Source organism: Xyrauchen texanus, chromosome 7 (assembly GCF_025860055.1).
Source record: "Xyrauchen texanus isolate HMW12.3.18 chromosome 7, RBS_HiC_50CHRs, whole genome shotgun sequence".
NCBI lineage: Eukaryota > Metazoa > Chordata > Actinopteri > Cypriniformes > Catostomidae > Xyrauchen > Xyrauchen texanus.
In genome coordinates, this window is record NC_068282.1 from 42,016,863 (window position 1) to 42,035,196 (window position 18,334).

The 18,334-nt window shown below is 38.9% G+C and overlaps 1 protein-coding gene across 1 annotated transcript in view; it reads right to left on the reverse strand.

Moving 5' to 3' along the window:
• LOC127646119 (dynein axonemal heavy chain 11-like) overlaps positions 1–16,388 on the reverse strand; it is a 76,305-nt gene extending 59,917 nt beyond the window's left edge. The window contains 19 exon segments of the mRNA XM_052129568.1: positions 67–289; positions 604–773; positions 1,399–1,653; positions 2,737–3,066; positions 3,450–3,669; positions 4,630–4,802; positions 4,934–5,038; positions 5,131–5,326; positions 5,427–5,551; positions 5,923–6,060; positions 6,276–6,392; positions 7,687–7,854; positions 8,396–8,638; positions 9,119–9,330; positions 13,615–13,714; positions 14,394–14,550; positions 14,645–14,829; positions 15,787–15,930; positions 16,143–16,388. Coding sequence (XP_051985528.1) covers positions 67–289; positions 604–773; positions 1,399–1,653; positions 2,737–3,066; positions 3,450–3,669; positions 4,630–4,802; positions 4,934–5,038; positions 5,131–5,326; positions 5,427–5,551; positions 5,923–6,060; positions 6,276–6,392; positions 7,687–7,854; positions 8,396–8,638; positions 9,119–9,330; positions 13,615–13,714; positions 14,394–14,550; positions 14,645–14,829; positions 15,787–15,930; positions 16,143–16,388 — 3,507 coding nt within the window.
• Between the last annotated feature and the right edge of the window lie 1,946 nt (positions 16,389–18,334).

Here is an 18,334-nt window from a genome sequence, read left to right on the forward strand (position 1 = left end):
AATGTGTGCATGTTATGTGTTAGTGTCGATAAGAAAAGGAGTGAATTCAAGTGGGCGAGATTTTACCTCCAGCTGTATGTAAACATGCTCTGGTAGCTGTTGGTTGTATGTTTTGAGAAGGTCTGCAGTGGCTTTTAGGGGTATGAAATGCTGCTCTGTAGTCAGCTGCCGGTCTCTGATGGCCATCAAATGACCCATGATGTCCACCAGTTTGCTGTAATCCCCATCAGTTACAGTCTTTGCCAAGCCAAACTCTGTATTCTCAATAAATGATGCCAACTCCTGCACACTAAGACAGAAAGTGATGTGTTTGGTTGCTCTGCGTGTTGTCATGTTATTAAGTTATGTTTTAAAACTGCATGATAATCCTTTACACTAATATGATTTCTTAAAAAAAAATATTGATGGTCCAAAAATCATTGTGAATTTGTTTAATGCAAAATGTTCAAAAGGTAATTGTAAAAATAGTTTTATAATAATTTCTAATTACAATTATTAAAAATATTTATATTTTTATTTTGGGGTGAAATAAGACCTGGACACGTTTTTCACAGGTTATATGAGATTCGTCCTACAGGACAATTTCTGAATACATTGAGTTACCTGGCATTGACGTGGTTGAGCAGGTGCTCCTTGAACATCCAGCTCCATTTCTTGATGATGTTCATGAGAGATATCTTAAAAGGTTTGATGTCCACCTGACACCAGCCACTGAAAACTCTCTTCTCCTCTAACACAAGCACTTTCTCATAAAGATCCTCAAACTCACTGATCTAATGACAAACCAGACAGATAGAAAGAAAAAGAAAGGGAAACTTATTGTAGCCCTTTTAGTGACATTTGCAAACGTGTCTAATTTACAATTGTACCAAAACAGTAGGTAATATTTCAATAAAGGAATTGTTCTTCCATAAATGAATAATTTTGTCCAAAAATAAACCAGTAAGTCATCATTTCCTCACCCTTCATCCATGAATCACAAAAGGAGACTTTTTTTCATATACTGTAATATAAGTGAATTGGGGACATGGGACGTCAGTTACAAAAAGGCCAAAAGGCCTCATAAAACTCGTTAAAAATATTCTTTAAAATGTTATTTAATGAAAACTTGTCGCCATAGCTCTAAAATCCTCTTCATGTGCGTGTGCATTCTAATATGATGTCAAACCTAGTGCGACATATCTAGGGACGCCATTTTTGTTTATACTCTTTCAATATTTATTGAATGGAAAAGAGCAGCCATTCTAATGAACTTATTCTTTTGTATTTCATGGAAAAAATATTTTAAAAACATAAGGGTTTGGAACAACATTAGGGTATGTAAATGATGAAAAATATTATTTTAAATTACACAATATATTGATTTAAATAATTCTCACTCTGTTGACTGACAGTTACCTGCTCTCTGAAGTTCTGCAGTTTGGGCGGGTTCTTGGGCAGCTCATAATCTGCATAAAGCTCCGCCTCCTCTGCAGAGAGAGCGTGTCCATAGAGCAAAAACTGCCTCATAAATTCTGCCCTGTCTCCAGTCCAGAGGTAGCGATAGGAATTAAAGGAATTTTGGAATTCTTTGACCTTAGCGATGGCACCACGTGCACGGAAACGCACCAACTGAGCCAACTCTGCCAGCTCCGATATCTTATCTACATCTGCCTACAGAACAACAGACCTAGTCAGACATATGATGCAAGAAATGTCGCACTTATGTTACACACATAAACGCAATCCCAATGTCGGAGTTACCAGTGGGAAACTCTTTGAACACCAACTTCTAAATATGACAGGTGTCATTTAAAGAATCATGGCGAAAGCTAATTGGCATTGGATATCATTAAGATTTAATTGTCAATGTTGACTGTACAATCAGTTTGTATGCATTTTATGTCTGCTTGATAAAAAATTTGTTTTAAAACCTGCCAGAATGATCTACTAATTTACTCATTTTCTCAAATAAACGAAAACCCAAAGTCATCTATAGCAGTGGTTCTCAACTAGGGGGCTGGGACACACTAGAGGTCCTCAGCACACTTCCAAGGGGGCCTCAAGTGTGCTGAGGACCTCTAGTGTGTCCCAAAATGCACGCTAAGTCCTCGTGGTGGCATTGTGACTCACCTCAATCTGGGTGGCGGAGGACGAATCTCAGTTGCCTCCACATCTGAGACCGTCAATTCGCGCATCTTATCACGTGGCTTGTTGAGCGCATTACCGTGGAGACGCAGCGCATGTGGAGACTCACGTTATTCTCCACAGCATCCATGCACAAGTCACCGTGCGCCCCACCGAGAGTGAGAACCACATTATAGTGACCACGAGGAGGTTAACCCAATGTGACTCTACCCACCCTAGCAACCAGGCCAACTGGTTGCTTAGGGAGCCTGACTAGAGTCACTATTCATTCGAACTTGCGACTCCAGTTGTGGTAGTCAGCGTCTTTACTTACCTACCCAGGCCCCTAAAATAAGAAATAATAAAACAATTCAAATAATTCAACTTAACTAAAATGCTAAAAAAAAATACTTTAGATGTATCCTACAAATTATTTTCTGAAACTTCTAGAATCAAAAATTATCCATGATCAATCAGACACGTTTAGTTTCAGGTGAGGGGGCCTTCAAATATTGTCTTGGACAGTGGGGTGGCCTTGGAGTCAAAAAGGTTGAGAACCACTGATCTATAGTTCATTCACAATGAACATGAAAGTATGAATGAGACATTCAGATACACACAATATCACACCTGATATGTTTCAGATTGTTTGCTCTTGGCCACTCTTTTCATGAAAGAAGCCATTTTAAAAATATCTGTCACCATCTGGTCAATGACGTCATAAAAGTTGCCCTTTTTGGATAGGTCGAGAGAAGGGTGAAATGTCATGTCAGAGGTCAGCGTCAACTGAACTTCGAAGAGGGGAGTGATGTGGAGTGCTGGGTCTGTATTCTCGATTAAGTACTGCAGAGAGCATCGAACGGCACTTCAGAACCCGGCAAGAACAGTTCTGTCCACATGATTTGTATAGGACTGCCAAGCCTCTGAGTCCAAATCAGCACCAAGCAGCTCAGCATTCTCCTGAAAAGAGAGAGAGAGAGAGAGAGAGAGAGAGAGAGAAATTTAAAGGTGAAGTATGTTTTTTTTTTAAATACTCTATTGTATCCCAGTTTAGCAAAGACAACTATAAGCAAGATATTCATATGTTGATTTGCCCCCCAAAAGGTCTAAACACTTTGACTCTGTGGCACAATGAAAATATTGCTTGGCTTGTTTGAGCATCCAGACCAGCCCAATATACTAATATTGGTTTAACCAATGGCATGAGTTTGGCACACAAGGCGAGTGTTTGAGAAATCTGTTTAAAAATATCATTTTTGCAATTTTGTTTGGTGAAGCTAAATTTACACACTTCATCTTAAACATCTGCTGCCTTAGTATATTTAATTTAGTCCCTTTTTCACCTGCACAAGCTCATGTATCTTCTCTCCTGTCCGTGCAATGAGAGTGTACTGCCTTTTGAAGTTCTCCTCATCGGTGAGATTGAGAAGGTTGCCACGGTGACTAGTCTTGCGTGTAATGAAGGCAGAGTGACTAAAACCTCCCATCAGCCCCTGTAGTTTGTCCAGGTTAGCCTTGCTCTTGTGCACACGTTCAGAGACACCACGCACCAGATCACATGTGCTACGAGAACACAGAAAATGCCAATATGAGCAACTTTGCTAATTCAACAAATCTTAAACCAGCTTAAGATGGTCTTAACTGTTCTCCCAGTCTGGTCAAGCTGGCCTGTTTCCTGGTTTTAGCAGTGTTATGGGCACTTCCCACGTGGTCAGGCTGGGAGGCCAGCCTAAGCTTGCCTATGTCTTGCTGGTCAAGCTGCTCTTAGCTGCTTTAAGCTGGTCTTCCAGCCTATTGCTCAGGTGTTTTAGCTGGTCAGCCAGCTTGTCTCATTATGTTTTGGCTTGGCTATAAGCTATGCATACTTTAATTTAATTTAAACTGGCTGATCTCAGTTCAGGAGGCTGTCATTAAAGGGTTAAACTTTTCATGCATTGAATCAAGTGACAAAACAACATGGTGCCAATCTCAGAGTTTGTCTTTGGGAGAAATGGCAACAAAACTACATCTGGTAAGAAACCTCATTAAGTTTTTACAATAAAAACTGTTTGAATCAAAAGATTGAAGTCTCTAGTTTCATCTGATATGCCTTTTGAAACATTTGAAACATTTAATCGATTTATCACGAAATGCTATGCAATTAAACACAATGACATGTACGTGGACTGTGTGTTCCTGTATTATAGGCTCATTTTCCTTAAAATATCCAAGAAAAAAGTTGCTTTCAGAGGCAGTATATGGAGTTAGGATGAAAATAAGGTGCATTTCAAACTGTTCTGAGACCAGTGCAGACAGACAGTACAATGGAGGTTAAGTAATTCCCTAATTAGGGTGAAGGAGAGCAAGGGAGCATCCTATAGCTATCCTATGAAGTGCATTCACCCCTAACATCTGGTCAAAAGTTCAGTTCAGGCTGCAGATGATTTTTGGACCCCTCAACATGTTTGACAGACATTTCAGCAGCATTGGACATTTTTTTTAACTTTTTAGCAGACTAACTGATTAGAATGAGGAGGGTATCACCTCTTAATGTAGTCTGCAAGGTCCTCATCACTCCACCGTAGTTCCTTTAATGCTGGTCTTAATGAAGACCTCACTTCCTCCAGCTCAGTCTCCACCAAACGCAGCTCAACAGCCAGAATTGTGCTGTATAGTTTATTATACCGCTGAGTGATCTGGGAAAGTGTGCTGGTGTACTAAACACACACACACACACAGAGACAGTGGTGGCAAAAGAAGGATGGAGGGAATAAACAGAGAGGACATTTCTTGGCAAGGCACAACATATTACCCAACCATAAAAAATCAGACGCCCACACAGCCTCACCATGTGGAGTGTTTCCCGTTTAGAGTACAGACTCACAGCAGCCTTGGGAATGTTGTGGTTCTTCAGAATTCGAAGATACTTAACTTCCCTCAAAACTGACACCAACTGAAGCGCCCACAAACACATAAGTGTTACCCAGAAAACATGACAAACATGAAAACAGTGTTTCTGTGTGTTTGAGTGTGTGTGTGTCTTACAGCAGGGTTAAAGTTCATGCTGTACAGGCTGGTCTCCTCATCCAAAAACAGCAGTGGTTCATTCAGATAGGTGTGGCACAGCTCGTCCAGTCCAGTGCTCCAATTACTGTAGACTTCCTCATCAAGCTGATCCAGAATTGCCAACACATACTCACACTCCTTTAGCACCTGCTTTGCCTCAGGACTGTCTAACGGCCTAACATACAAAAGAATGACATATATTACACTATTAAATATGGCATCAGAAGCAAAAGTATGTGTGAGTGTGTGCATTTGTGTTGTGTGAGATTGTTTACATATGTGCAAGTTGGCTGAGGTGACTGCGGTTGGACAGGATTCGTTCTCTGAGTTCTTGAGACCATTTCAAGTTCCCAGCAATGGTTGGCATGTTTTTGCCAAGGATGGGGCAGCCATTTTTCAACTGCACCAGATCACAGACAAAAAATTGCACTGAAAGTGTATAAATTGTCAATACTTTTATTCAAAGCAATTTACAGTCTACTCATTACACAGACAGTCCTACTAGAGCAACCTGAGTTTTTGCCCTAGGGTGCAGTGGTGACAGATCATATATCACCTTGCAGGGTTTGAACCTACAACCTTTTGTTTATCAGCCAACATCCTTAAACACTATGCCACACCACCCAAAAAGTGATAAGTCTATAAGTCAATAAGTTCACAATATGGCTGGAGGCACAGTAAACATGACCACTACTCAACAAGACTACAAACTCAAAGACTCTGTATTCATTTACATAAGTGAGTCTAGACCATTTATGGTTCCACACAGACCTTTTCTCTCTGGGTTTCCAGTATGTGTTGACAGATCTTGACCTCCTCCTGGAACATGGCCAGCAGCTGATTGTAGTTCGGAGAGAAAAGTTGGTGAACCCTTGGCCTCTCCAGAAGAGTACCAAAGATCTGCAGGAGCTGTGCGCACGCACGCATGCACGCACGCACGCACACACACAAATACAGGTTTTCAATATTGGAGAGACTTGAGATAATTTTTATAGACACATGCTTATAAATGGAACATTACAAATGCTCATGCCCAAAAAATACTGCAGTAAACATAGACATGAGTTGAAAGATTGAGATTTTCGTATTTGTTTTTAGATTGCATTTGTGTTTGTGTGTGTTACCTTAAAAGCAGACTCTAAGCCTGGGGAATGTTGGAAGGCTAAGTTTATTACTGTTCCCAGTCTCTGGTCAAAATCTCTGATCTGTTCTATGAAACGATTGTAGTCAGACTCAAACTCCTAGAAGACACCAAGGGAGAGAGAGTTTTTGCAGTGTGTACCAATATGAATGTGTGTATTTATGAATGTATGGGTAGATGACAGTATACTCCATCTAAAACAATTGTAACTTGAAATTTGCTAATTATTTTATAATTAGGGGCCAAGCACCAAATGTGTGAAGCCCCTATTGTAGTGTTCTTATTACTATTTTTCTTCTGCTGAAACTCTGTGGCAGCCAATAGAACCATACAAATGAAAGTTATCAAATTTGGCACTCTGATAGAGGACACTCTCAAAAGTAACACCCATATTTGGGGTATTTCACTCAAACCCTCATGTGCCACCAACAGTTTAAAGTTTCTATTATGTTTCGGTCCTAGAAGTCCTTGAAACCAAAATATTTTTTTCCTCGGATTCCTTTTCAACCCCGCCAACTCGATTTTCAGGCATTTCTAATTTTCTTTTTGTAACTCCTCCTTGCACAAAATTTGGCATGTATAATCTGGAGACACTCATGAGAAAAAGTAATGGAATTCATGATGATAAACCGAATCAACAAATTTGACGGTGAGCACGCCAAAATGGACGTGAGGCTCTATCTTCACAACACTTTAGCATATTGACACAAAATTGGGTATATGTCATCACAAGCATGAGCTGAGGTTATCTGCACAGTTTCAGCACATCACCACCTAGTACTCAAGAAATATGAGTTGCTTAAATAACTTTTGATAATTTGGCCTAAAATCATGAGACTAGTGTCTTTACATTTCTGGGGGCATATCAAGTTGAATGATACCCAATTTGATATGTCGACCATATTGGGTGTCAGACATTTTGAATTATGTCTTAAATTTCTGTATATTACAAATGAATTGGTGTATCATTACAAAATTTGGCATGTATCATTGGGGCCAAGCCCTGAAGGCGACAGAGCCACCTTTTGGTTTGAAAATCATAAGCATTTGTATAACACATAAAAAATAAAACAAATGTCTTTTTTCACCACTCTTTAAAATCATCACTGGAATTCAATTTTCAGTCTTAATGTTTGCCATTGGTGAGCTTGGCTACGTAATTGCTGCTTGCAGCTATATTTGCATATGCCGTTTTCATAACCTCCTATTAATTAAAAGATTTCATATATTTGTACTTTTAAAAATAATTATTTTTCACACCCTGGTGACAAGTTACAGAATCTAAAATATATACATTTCATATACATTTTAGCCTAAGATCTTGACATTGAAAAAAAAGTCCAGGGATATGTTATGCCTCAACTACACATTTATTTGTGTATGTTTGGTAATACTTTGTTGTTGTAGTCGAGTGGGTCATATTTGCTCTCTCTTAGAGTTCTCCAGCTGTCCAGGAACTCATCATTCATGCTGTAAACCATCTCACTGAGAATCTTCCCTCTAGTGCCGCCCAGCTCCACCCGTTCCAGCTTTAGAAAGTCCAAAGCTGAGGCAAACAACTCCTAATACACACACAAACACACACACACACAGATGGAGCTGATTAATGCAATATGCATAAAACATCTGTTAACATTTTAAAGGCCTGAAGAAATCAAACTTGTATTTTTATTTTATTTATTTTTTCATTTATGTTAGCTTTGAAGCAATCTGTATGCTAGTGTGCTCTTTCAAATTACTAAATTAACTTCTAGCAGAAATACTCATTTCAATTTTAGTTTTTCTTTTTCGGGAAAACAGACGATGACTGATTTTGCACTACAGAGATTATGTCCCAATTTTAATGTCAAATTCTATGAAAAACTTTCAGACACCTGAATTGTTTAGCTTCTGATAGACCTAACCTCCAAATATAAAAACAACAGATCATCATAGTATAATATTTCAGTCTCTGTGTGAACAAATACATATTAAGGCATTGTTTCATTTACAATGTTGTTGTACATGATTTTGTGCTGAACATTTTAATTTGTGTATAGGCCTCTTTAGTCCAGATTTTCCATCTTCACTTGGGAGGTTAAAGAGCCATCCCCCAACACCAACCTCGATCATTCGTAGTCGCTCCATGATGCAGTCAGTGCGGTGAAACACAAGTTCAGTGGGGAAGTCCCAGGGTTTGACCGAGTGTCCTGGGCGGCTATAGGGTCCAGTGGGTATCAGCTTGTCTCTGTGCTGCTGGAAACTGCGCTTGAACACCCAAAATACCTGGATCGCCTTCCGAACCCGGTCCACACCCTCCTCTAATTCCATTTTGAAGAGCTCCTCGGGAATCAAATACACAGATGCCTGCTGATCCACAACATAACAAACATTATAGAAGATTCATTCTATAACCTCCTCCAATTAAAAACAACAATATGGCCTATGGTTTAATAAATTAACTATGCAGAACATTTACGCTAACAGTCAAAGGTTTGGATATGCTACACTTTATGGAATTTCTCATGATTGTAGAAACCATTTGATCTAATTATTTTTGTATACAAATATATAGTGTGTTGCTATGCATGAATTTCTTTACAAAACTTTTTTTTATGTATGAGCTGGAAAATGAAGTGCTCAGCCTACATGCAGAAAATTTTTAATACTATTAAAAAAACATCTCAGTTGGCACCTAAAAAAAAAGGTGTTCTAAAGAAGCCCAGTGTGCTTTAAAAGCTGTAATCTACAGTAGACAAAGAAAGAAGCTAATACATAAGATAAGTTTACATTAGTTTTAATTTGTTTAACTCAGAGTATATCCCATACTTTTGTATTACATCACACCTTCTCGATGAGCACGTTGCAGAACTCTGTGAGCAGAGTGACGATGCGTGGTGGGTGGCAGTAGAAGCGGGAGTGTGTCCAGATGAGAGCGAGTGTGTGAAACAGAGCAGGAATCAGAGGCTCCAGTTCAGTGAAACTCCGCTCCTCGAAAGCAGCTATGGGCCGCCGCAATGTCCGCAAGTACAGATCTATGTCCTCTGCCTCCATCACTGCTAAAAAAAGCAAATAAACAAGTAATAGTTCTCTTGTGGGATTCGAACGTGCTGTATACAACCATAATCTTAAAATGTTCTTCCTTTTTATACATTTTTAAATTAGAGAATAGACTTGATTCGGACCATAATTAATTATTGACAGTGATGAAAATGAGGTTGTGAGGGATAGACCAGTCTCTTCAATGGCATGCATTGTATAAACTGTATAAAGTTCCTAATTCACATCACTTTGCAGCCTTTTTCATCAAAAACTTCGCCACTCTGAACAATGTCTAATAGACCTAATTAGGGATGTCAAACCAGTACTTTGTTCAATACCAAGTCGATAACGATGTTACGATACATGTCTGACTGCAGTACCGACTGACAGATTAGCGCAGTTTTCAATGTGCAGGAGTACATTGTAAAGAACACTTGTAAATGCAAACAGAAATTCCAGCCCGGAACAGACATTTCAAAGTAGAATATACTGGCTGTAGCATTGTTTTCGGAGAAGCCAGTATTTCAACTTAGCATGTTTCCTGGGGGGGCCTGGAGTAAAGAAGCTGACTACCACCTCTGGAGTCACAAGTTCGAATCCAGGGTGTGCTAAGTGACTCCAGCCAGATCTCCTAAGCAACCAAATTGGTTCGAGCCCCACAGCCACCACCATTGTGTCCTTGAGCAAGGCACTCAACTCCAGGTTGCTCCAGGGGGATTGTCCCTGTAATAAGGGCTCTGTAAGTCGCTTTGGATAAAAGCGTCTGCCAAATGCATAAATGTAAAATGTAAATGCAAATTGGCCTGGTTGCTAAGGAGTGTAGAGTCACATGCGGTAACCACCTCGTGGTCACTATAATGTGGTTCGCTCTCGGTGGGACGCATGGTGAGTTGTGTGTGGATGCCGTGGAGAATAGCATGAAGCCTCTACATGCGCTATGTCTCCACGGTAACGTGCTCAACATGCCATGTGATAAGATGCATGGATTGACGTCTCAGACAGGAGGCAACTGAGATTCGTCCTCTGGCTCCCGAATTGAGGTGAGTCACTACGCCACCAGGAGGATTTAGAGCGCATTGGGAATTGGGCATTCCAAATTCATGTCATTTTTTTATTATTTTCATTTTTTGGACTGGGACCAGTGTAGGAAATTAGCGCAAGCCAAATGCGTGTATATCATGCGCAGTGGCGGGTCATTTTGCTCATCCACCCGCCACTGTGGCAGTTGATATGTAAGACATGTCGTTTTACACAAAGGCGCGCGTTTGAAGAACCACATTTGATTATAATTTGAAGAACAGACGACAGAAAAGGTTTATAGCGCGAGCTGTCTCGCGGAGCACGCGCATTTCACGAGTTCTCACTAGTCATCTGAGAACACTTTGCGAGAATTGTGTCGTCTATGGCCACGTGCACACTACAAAGTTTCGGGTGAGACAACGGCATTTAAATGCGGAAGTGAATCCCCTATTTTTTCATTCCATGTACGTGTCCGGAACACATCTCCGCAATTGCGATGATTGGAAAGTGATAACCATAGCAATGGTGCAGCGCCTCGCGCCAGTAAACAAGACACATGAATGCCACCAGCTTAACCCGTTTTGTATGTGCAATTTTTGAGCAAAGATATTGCGCACCATATACAGTATGTATTATCATCCGGCAATGTTTAGTTAGCTGCCGTTAACGGAATCACCGTTTTTTGTTCACGCGCTTCTAAGCGTCTGCAGTTGAAGTGCGCGCGCGCGCGCGAGCTGGACTGTAATCAAATCTGCTGTAATGTTCCTGTTATTCTGAGACACAGGGCTGATGAGAGAAATACAGAGGAGTGACAAACTGTAAAATATGGATGAGATAACCCTGTGAGTGTGATTTGCATCAGGAGAACGCGTGCCATTAATCATTCCATTAACATTCGCAAGAGTTCTTCAGTTCAGTTCTGTACAAACTACATCAAATTTTTTGAGAATGAATGTATTTTCCAGGAGTTAATTCGGTTGTAGAATGTGATTGTCCGTATTTTATAGAACTGTAGGTGTACAGAACAGGATTAAGCACTAAAAGGTTAACTGACAAACGTATTTGCTGTGTGTACGTAGCCCATAAGAACGCTGTTTATGATTACAGACCATCTCAGCATGCATCAGCTATTGGGACTACAGGGGAATTAAGATTAAAATTCAACTTTATTGTCTTTGTGCAGAGTACAGGTACAGAGCCAATGAAATGCAGATGTTTTCGTTTTCGCATGGCTGACCCCAGAGCGCAGGGTCAGGCATGAAACTGCCTCCTTTGATTGGGTCAAGGGCCTTGCTCAAGGGCCCAACAGTGGTATCTTGGCCGTTCTGGGGCTTGAACCCAGTAGTAGTTTCTCTACTGTTCCTGTCTACTAATAATTATAGCTTGGTATAATATGTTATATTTTATGTTCTAAACTAAAATTGTTAAAACAATTATTTATAACATATATTATATTATAATTAGGGCTGTCAATCGATTACATTTTTTTTCTCGAATTAATTAAATGGTGTCCCGATTAATTAATCGCATATACAAATATTTGCTGAGAAAGCCCCTTATATAACAATAATTCAACACATAAGGATGAAATAATTATACATAGTTATCTTTAAATATAAAAATATATATATATATATATATATATATATATGTATAATAAAAAAATATTCAGATAATCAAAATGCATTACATTCTTGTAGCAGAAGAGTTAATCATTAATAAAACAATATAAAAGTGGCTTAAGAATACAATGTATTGTTTAATACCATATTAATGATCATAAGTCAGTCATTGGCACACAGTTCACAGCAATCCATTTCACAAGTGAATTTATCAGTCAGTTGGAGATTTATTATGAGGGCTTCTTTAAGAACAGACAATTTTTTTTATGTATTTTTGCAGTGATGTTAAATGTTAATGATGGCGCTGTGAACGTCACTCAGTTTGGAATAAGGTCTACGATACAAACTAATTTTAACATCTCAGACCTACTCAATGAAAATAATAATTTAATCGTTAAAAAGCACATTTCCAAATAAGCACATCAATTCCATTATTAAAGACTAGAACGATTAAATGCGATCTTTCCAGATTTAGTGCATCTTGAATTCATTTTTTTTTGTCTGATCTTGCTGCTTCGAGTAGGGCCCTCTCATTCATTATGACTGTAGAACTCCTGGCAGGTGTAGGTGTTCACATTCACCAGGAGTTCACTTTTGATGAGGTCCACAGATGCTCAGTTCCTTGTCTCCGTTCACGCAGTGGTCATCAGTGAAAACACCCTCTCCATGAACGCGTTGGTGACAGGAATGCTCAAAGCCAAAGATATCAGAGCTGTCATGTTTGGGGCACTGCGCATGTTCAGTGTTTTCTTATTAACTTTTTTTTTATACTGATTTTCTAATTAAAAGACGATTAAATAAAATGATGCCAAATAATAACAAAGATAAAAAATTATACATACAAAATTAAAATGCGGGACACAGCTTATGACTTGCAGGACGCGGTACAAAGCAAAATGCGGGGACAGGTGGTCACCCTGCAATACGACCTGCGTCAGACATGCTTGTGTCGCGTCTCAGGTGTGTTGCGTCATTAAAATAAAACGTTTAGGTCACTTTGTCAAGTTAAATATAGTTTAATACTCAATCTTTAAACACATATTGAGATCCCTTAGTTCGCATTTGAACCCTTAGTAACGCATATTTGTGTTGTTTTTTCACTGTATAAACTGTGTGTTGCTCACACAGCCTTCATTTCACTTACTGCCATCTGGATTATACAGGTGGTACTGCGATTAAATGCGTTAATTATTTTAACGCGTTATTTTTTGTATAATTAAGCGCGCGTTATTAACGCGTTAACTCGACAGCCCTAATTATAATTAAAAATGCCATTATATATATATATATATATATATATATATATATATATATATATATATATATATATATATATATATATATATATATATATACACACACACACACACACAATAGTGGCTGGTAGAACTGGGCATTCACCTTTCACTGTGGCGTGTGGACAAAAAAGTTAATTTCATACCCTGATTAGGACTATTGGGTAGTTCCGTTTTAAGTTCCAAAGCAATCTTGTTTTTGTGGTAAATTAATACCCACTCTGCTTTGTTGTTGTTCTAAGTGCTCACTTGTCTCAAAGGTTTTACCCACCCCTCCCCATGTATAGATAGATAAAAACAGACAAATATACATTTAAAAAAATCAGGGTAAAAGAGGAGAAATGCACACAGTTTGTCTTATTACCATGGTTGACTTTTTGAATGATGTCATAGAAAGAAGCATAGTAACTGCTGTTGATCCTTCGCAGAATTTCCAGCACCTGACCAACTTTTGGGTTCTGCAGCTACACACATAAATCAGAACTGGGTTATATGTAAATTAAAATGTAAATGTAATTTAAAGGAAAAAATAAACATAAAACTGGGTTGTAAAATACATTTCAGAAAATAAAAAATTAACTATATTGGCATTTCCTGAAGGACTTGCACAGTAGCAGTAGCAAAAAACAAAACAAAAAAAAACCTGGTAAATTATTTGGTAAAATGACAGTTTGTAAAGTTGTAAACCCATGTCTAAATAGAGGGAGGGATAGATGTAGTGAGAGAGATTGAGAGACTGATAGAGATTCCCCAATTACAGATCACTCTCCATTAATAAACATGTAACCCACATTTATAATGAAACCCAATCACAATTCAGTATGCAAATGTTACAATGACATCATTGCTGTCAGTTAGATTTTGAATGGTGAACATTTTATTAGTGACTATGGGAAATTTTTAAAGTTTAATCTTGCTTTTCTTAATTTAAGACAAAAATACAGCACATCTCAGTCTGAAACCTGAGCAGAGTTTGTACAACAAGTGATTGAAGTTACATAAAAAGCTTGTAGAATAAAATTAAAAAGAAACATGAGCATTTTCACCATTTAAAATATGCAATATATTAAAACACACACACAGAGATATGAACATTGTTTCCACCTGTTTCTGTATTCCTAATAAATTTTCCTTTTGTTTAACCCAGAAACTGAGCTCCGTCGTGGGACCTGGTTGTTCCCCCTCACGCAGTAGCTTAGAAGAGTCCCGCTGCAGTACAGAGCCCATCAGTCGACACCACTCAATCACCATGGTCTCAATGGAGTACAATAACACCCTGTCAATCAGGCAGGAATCTGAACTACACACATACACACACAGAAATGTTACATGATATCACAAACTTTTTTTAGGATAGATCAAAATATGGTTGATTGACATTCACAAGTCCACACCTCAGCTGGTCCTGGTCTTTTCTTTCCACACACATTGGCAGGGGCAGAAGCGTTCGTCCTTGAGCTCGCCCTCTCAGTGTGACTGCTTGACTGCACAGATGCTCTAGGTGCCTGCAAATATCCTGACCAACCACCCGGGGCCAGGCGGACTGATTCTGTGGACTTCCAAGCACCGAAACAAAAGCCTACACAAACATACAGTCTTAAAGGGATAGTTCATAAAAAAATGAAAATTCTCACATCATTTACTCACCCATTTGTCATGTAAAACTCATTTGACTTTCTTTCTTCCATGGAACGCAAACAAAGATATTTTATTGTAGAAATGATATTTGTTTGTCCATACAATACAAGTGAATGGTGACCAAATTTTAAAGCCCAAAAAAGGACATAAAGGCAGCATAAAAGTAATCCACAAGACTCCAGTGGTTTAATCCATGTCATCTGAAGCAATCATATTGATGTTGGGTGAGAACAGACCAAAATGTAACTACTTTTTCACTATACATTGCCATTGCAATCTCTAGGAAGAATCCTGATTTCAAGATAGATTACACTTCGGATGTGCTAGGAAATGTAATGGACCTTGAAATCATGATCTCCAAGGAGACTGCTGATGTCAAGATTGTTGTGAAAAAGGAGTTACATTTTGGTCTGTTCTCACCCAAAACCTACTGGATCGCTTCAGAAGACATGGATTAAACCACTGAAGTTTTATAGATTATTTTATGCTGCCTTGATGTGCTTTTTGGAGCTTCAAAATGTTTGTCACCATTCACTTGCATTGTATCGACAAACAGACATCATATCGCCATTAAAATATATTTGTTTGTGTTCCGTGGTAGAAAGAAAGTCATACGAGTTTGAGATGCCATAAAGGTGAGTAAATGATGAGAGAATGATTTTTGGTGAACAATTTCATTAAACTGAGGGCTTATTTTTCCTGCCTGCTCACAGGGCCAATAATGCCAAATGTTTTCACTTCTGTCAAACTTTTTTTTTTACTTGACATGTCTTTGATCAATAGTTAAATTGGTCAACTACTGTGATCTTGCTGGATTAGGAGTTTCCAAAATGCAACATATACTGGTGACCAATCTTTTGGCTTTTTTCATATTATCCAACCTTCACTTCTTGTTTACCTGGGAGATGAGCACAAGAGCATGGTCCATGGGCTGAGCAGAAATCTCTCCAAGCCAGAGCTGGGATCTGAAGGCAGTTTTGGAGATGACACCCTTCTTTTTCTTAAGAACACACAGAAGCTTGGTCCTCCAGGAGGAGGAGCTCTTTTGGGAGGAAAAGACGGGTGTAGTGCTTTCAGAAGCGAAAGCACTCGAAACAAGTGATGACTTATTTCGAATACCAAAAGCCAATCAGTGCACAGAACATGGGAGAAACTTCCAGAAAAAAACTATATGTGGCATCTCATTGCCACACATGGAACAAAACAAGAGAGTCTGTCACTTTTTCACAAGTGTGTGCGCTGGTGTATACTCACCTGTTCATCTCCTGCATGCAGAGTCCCTCCAGGACCCATGAACAAAATGAGATACTCCCGCCAGCTCTGGTCCAGGAAGTCAAGCAAAACTCTCTGATTCTCCTCCAATCCAATAAAACGGTTCCATTTGTCTGTTTTGAGTCGGAGAACAGTGAAGGCCTGTTCTCTTAAGAAGTCCACTCGCTCATCGGAGACCGCGCTCGTCTTCACCTGCTCCAAAGGAACACGAACACCAGCCTCTGCCATGCTGAGTGACAGAGAAGAAGTTGGTGTAATATGTGTCAAACGTCTCTTTTTTGCATCCGGTCAACAAATTTACACCTGTTAAAATACCCTGTTGATACCCAGCAACAAACCGAGCTGGACCAAAATGGAAATTCACTATATTTTGTATAAAAAACTATCACATCAACCAGACTTACATGTCTCTGAGTCTAATCCAAAGTCCTCAGTATTTTTTCATAACAAGAAGATGCAACATACTATTTCATGAGGTCCCAAACACTGGGTCGTCCTCTCCCTTTTTAGTAGGGGAGAGAAACTGAACCCCTCGTGTAGATTCAGGTCACTATGACAACAGGGTCAATGGCTTTTGTGTACCTGCCCCTGTGTTGTGTGTGGGAGAAGCACACACCTGGTTGGTGCTGATGAAACCTGAGTGTTCACTTGAAAAGGCACCAAGGGTATCAGGCACATTGTATAACCTGATACCCACACATCTAGTAGGACATTTTAAGCTGATCTGATGTACCATAGTTTATGAAACACACATCTATTCCAAAACGAAATACTGGCAAAATAATAATTAAATCATATTTTTAAAGGATACGTTAAAGGAGTTTAAATAACAGCAATCTAAAACTAGTCATGGGTTTTAAGTGACACTCAAACTCGCTTAAAAATAATACTGTCACTAACTAAGAGTACCATACCATGCCCTATTGTTACTAGGGTTTTATAAACCTCATTAGTTCACTACAAAAAGTGGCAATACAGCATATTCATTTACATAATCAAGCAACGTTAAACAATATTTCATCTTAAAATAAGTGGCTATATTCAAAATGCATACTAACATACTATGCTTAGTTTGCATATTTTCAGCAAACATAGGATGCCCAAATGACCTATGTGACCAACAATATATGTAGAATACAACAGAGCACACTGCAGAGAACTATATATATATATATATATATATATATATATATATATATATATATATATATATATATATATATATATATGGAGCTAAAATTGTGACTAAAGTCGTTGAAGTATAAAAGTATGTTGAATTGCTCTAATCTAAAAAATAATTGCATTGAATTATTAGTGCTTGCATTTAAATGTAATAAATTTACAGTGTTTGCATTTAAATCTGTTGTATTTACAGTGTTTGCATTTTAGGAGGCTGTATTTTTAAGCATTGAATATCTCATTTGGAATCATTTCACAACTAATTTCATTATTACAAATGTAATAATAAATATTCACTTTCCAAAGTTAATTTCCAAAATATTCAGTTAATTTGAAAATACAATCTACATTTTTCAACAGGTAAAAGCCCTTTTTATTTCGCTTAACAAAATAAGCTTCCTCAAATTCAGTGGTTCAAATTCAGTTGGGAATTCAACTTTCCACATCCGGGAACTGCAGAAAAAGCAGCAACGTACCGATGCACAATCTCCATCTGATGCTATTCGTTCTCACCATTAAGGTACGTACACACTGCCAGCGACATCGCGCGCGACAGCGACTCAATACCATTCATTTTCAATGCGAGCACAGCGACTTCCGGCGATACGAGCTGTCGCGACCGTTGGCGCTAGATGTGGGCGTGTCCAGCGACGCGACAAAGTTGAGAAAAGTTCAACTTTGGAGCGACTAACGGAAGCGACAGCCAATAGGAGAGCCGACGGGAGAGCTCACGTGATCCTTCTCTCTTTCTCTCAGCTCCTGCAGTAACGGAAAGATGGATGAAAGGCTAATTCTTGCTGTTAGAAATGTTCCAGTGCTCTATGATATGTCTCTTCCCACATACAAGGACATTTTAAAGAAAAATACTGCGTGGAAAGGTGTATCTGAGATCGCGGGGATTTTATGGACCCATACAGACCGACATTTGCATTTTCGCCGCAGATAAACAGCCGCTCTGGCAAACAGCACGCCTTGTTTCTCATTCATCTTTGATA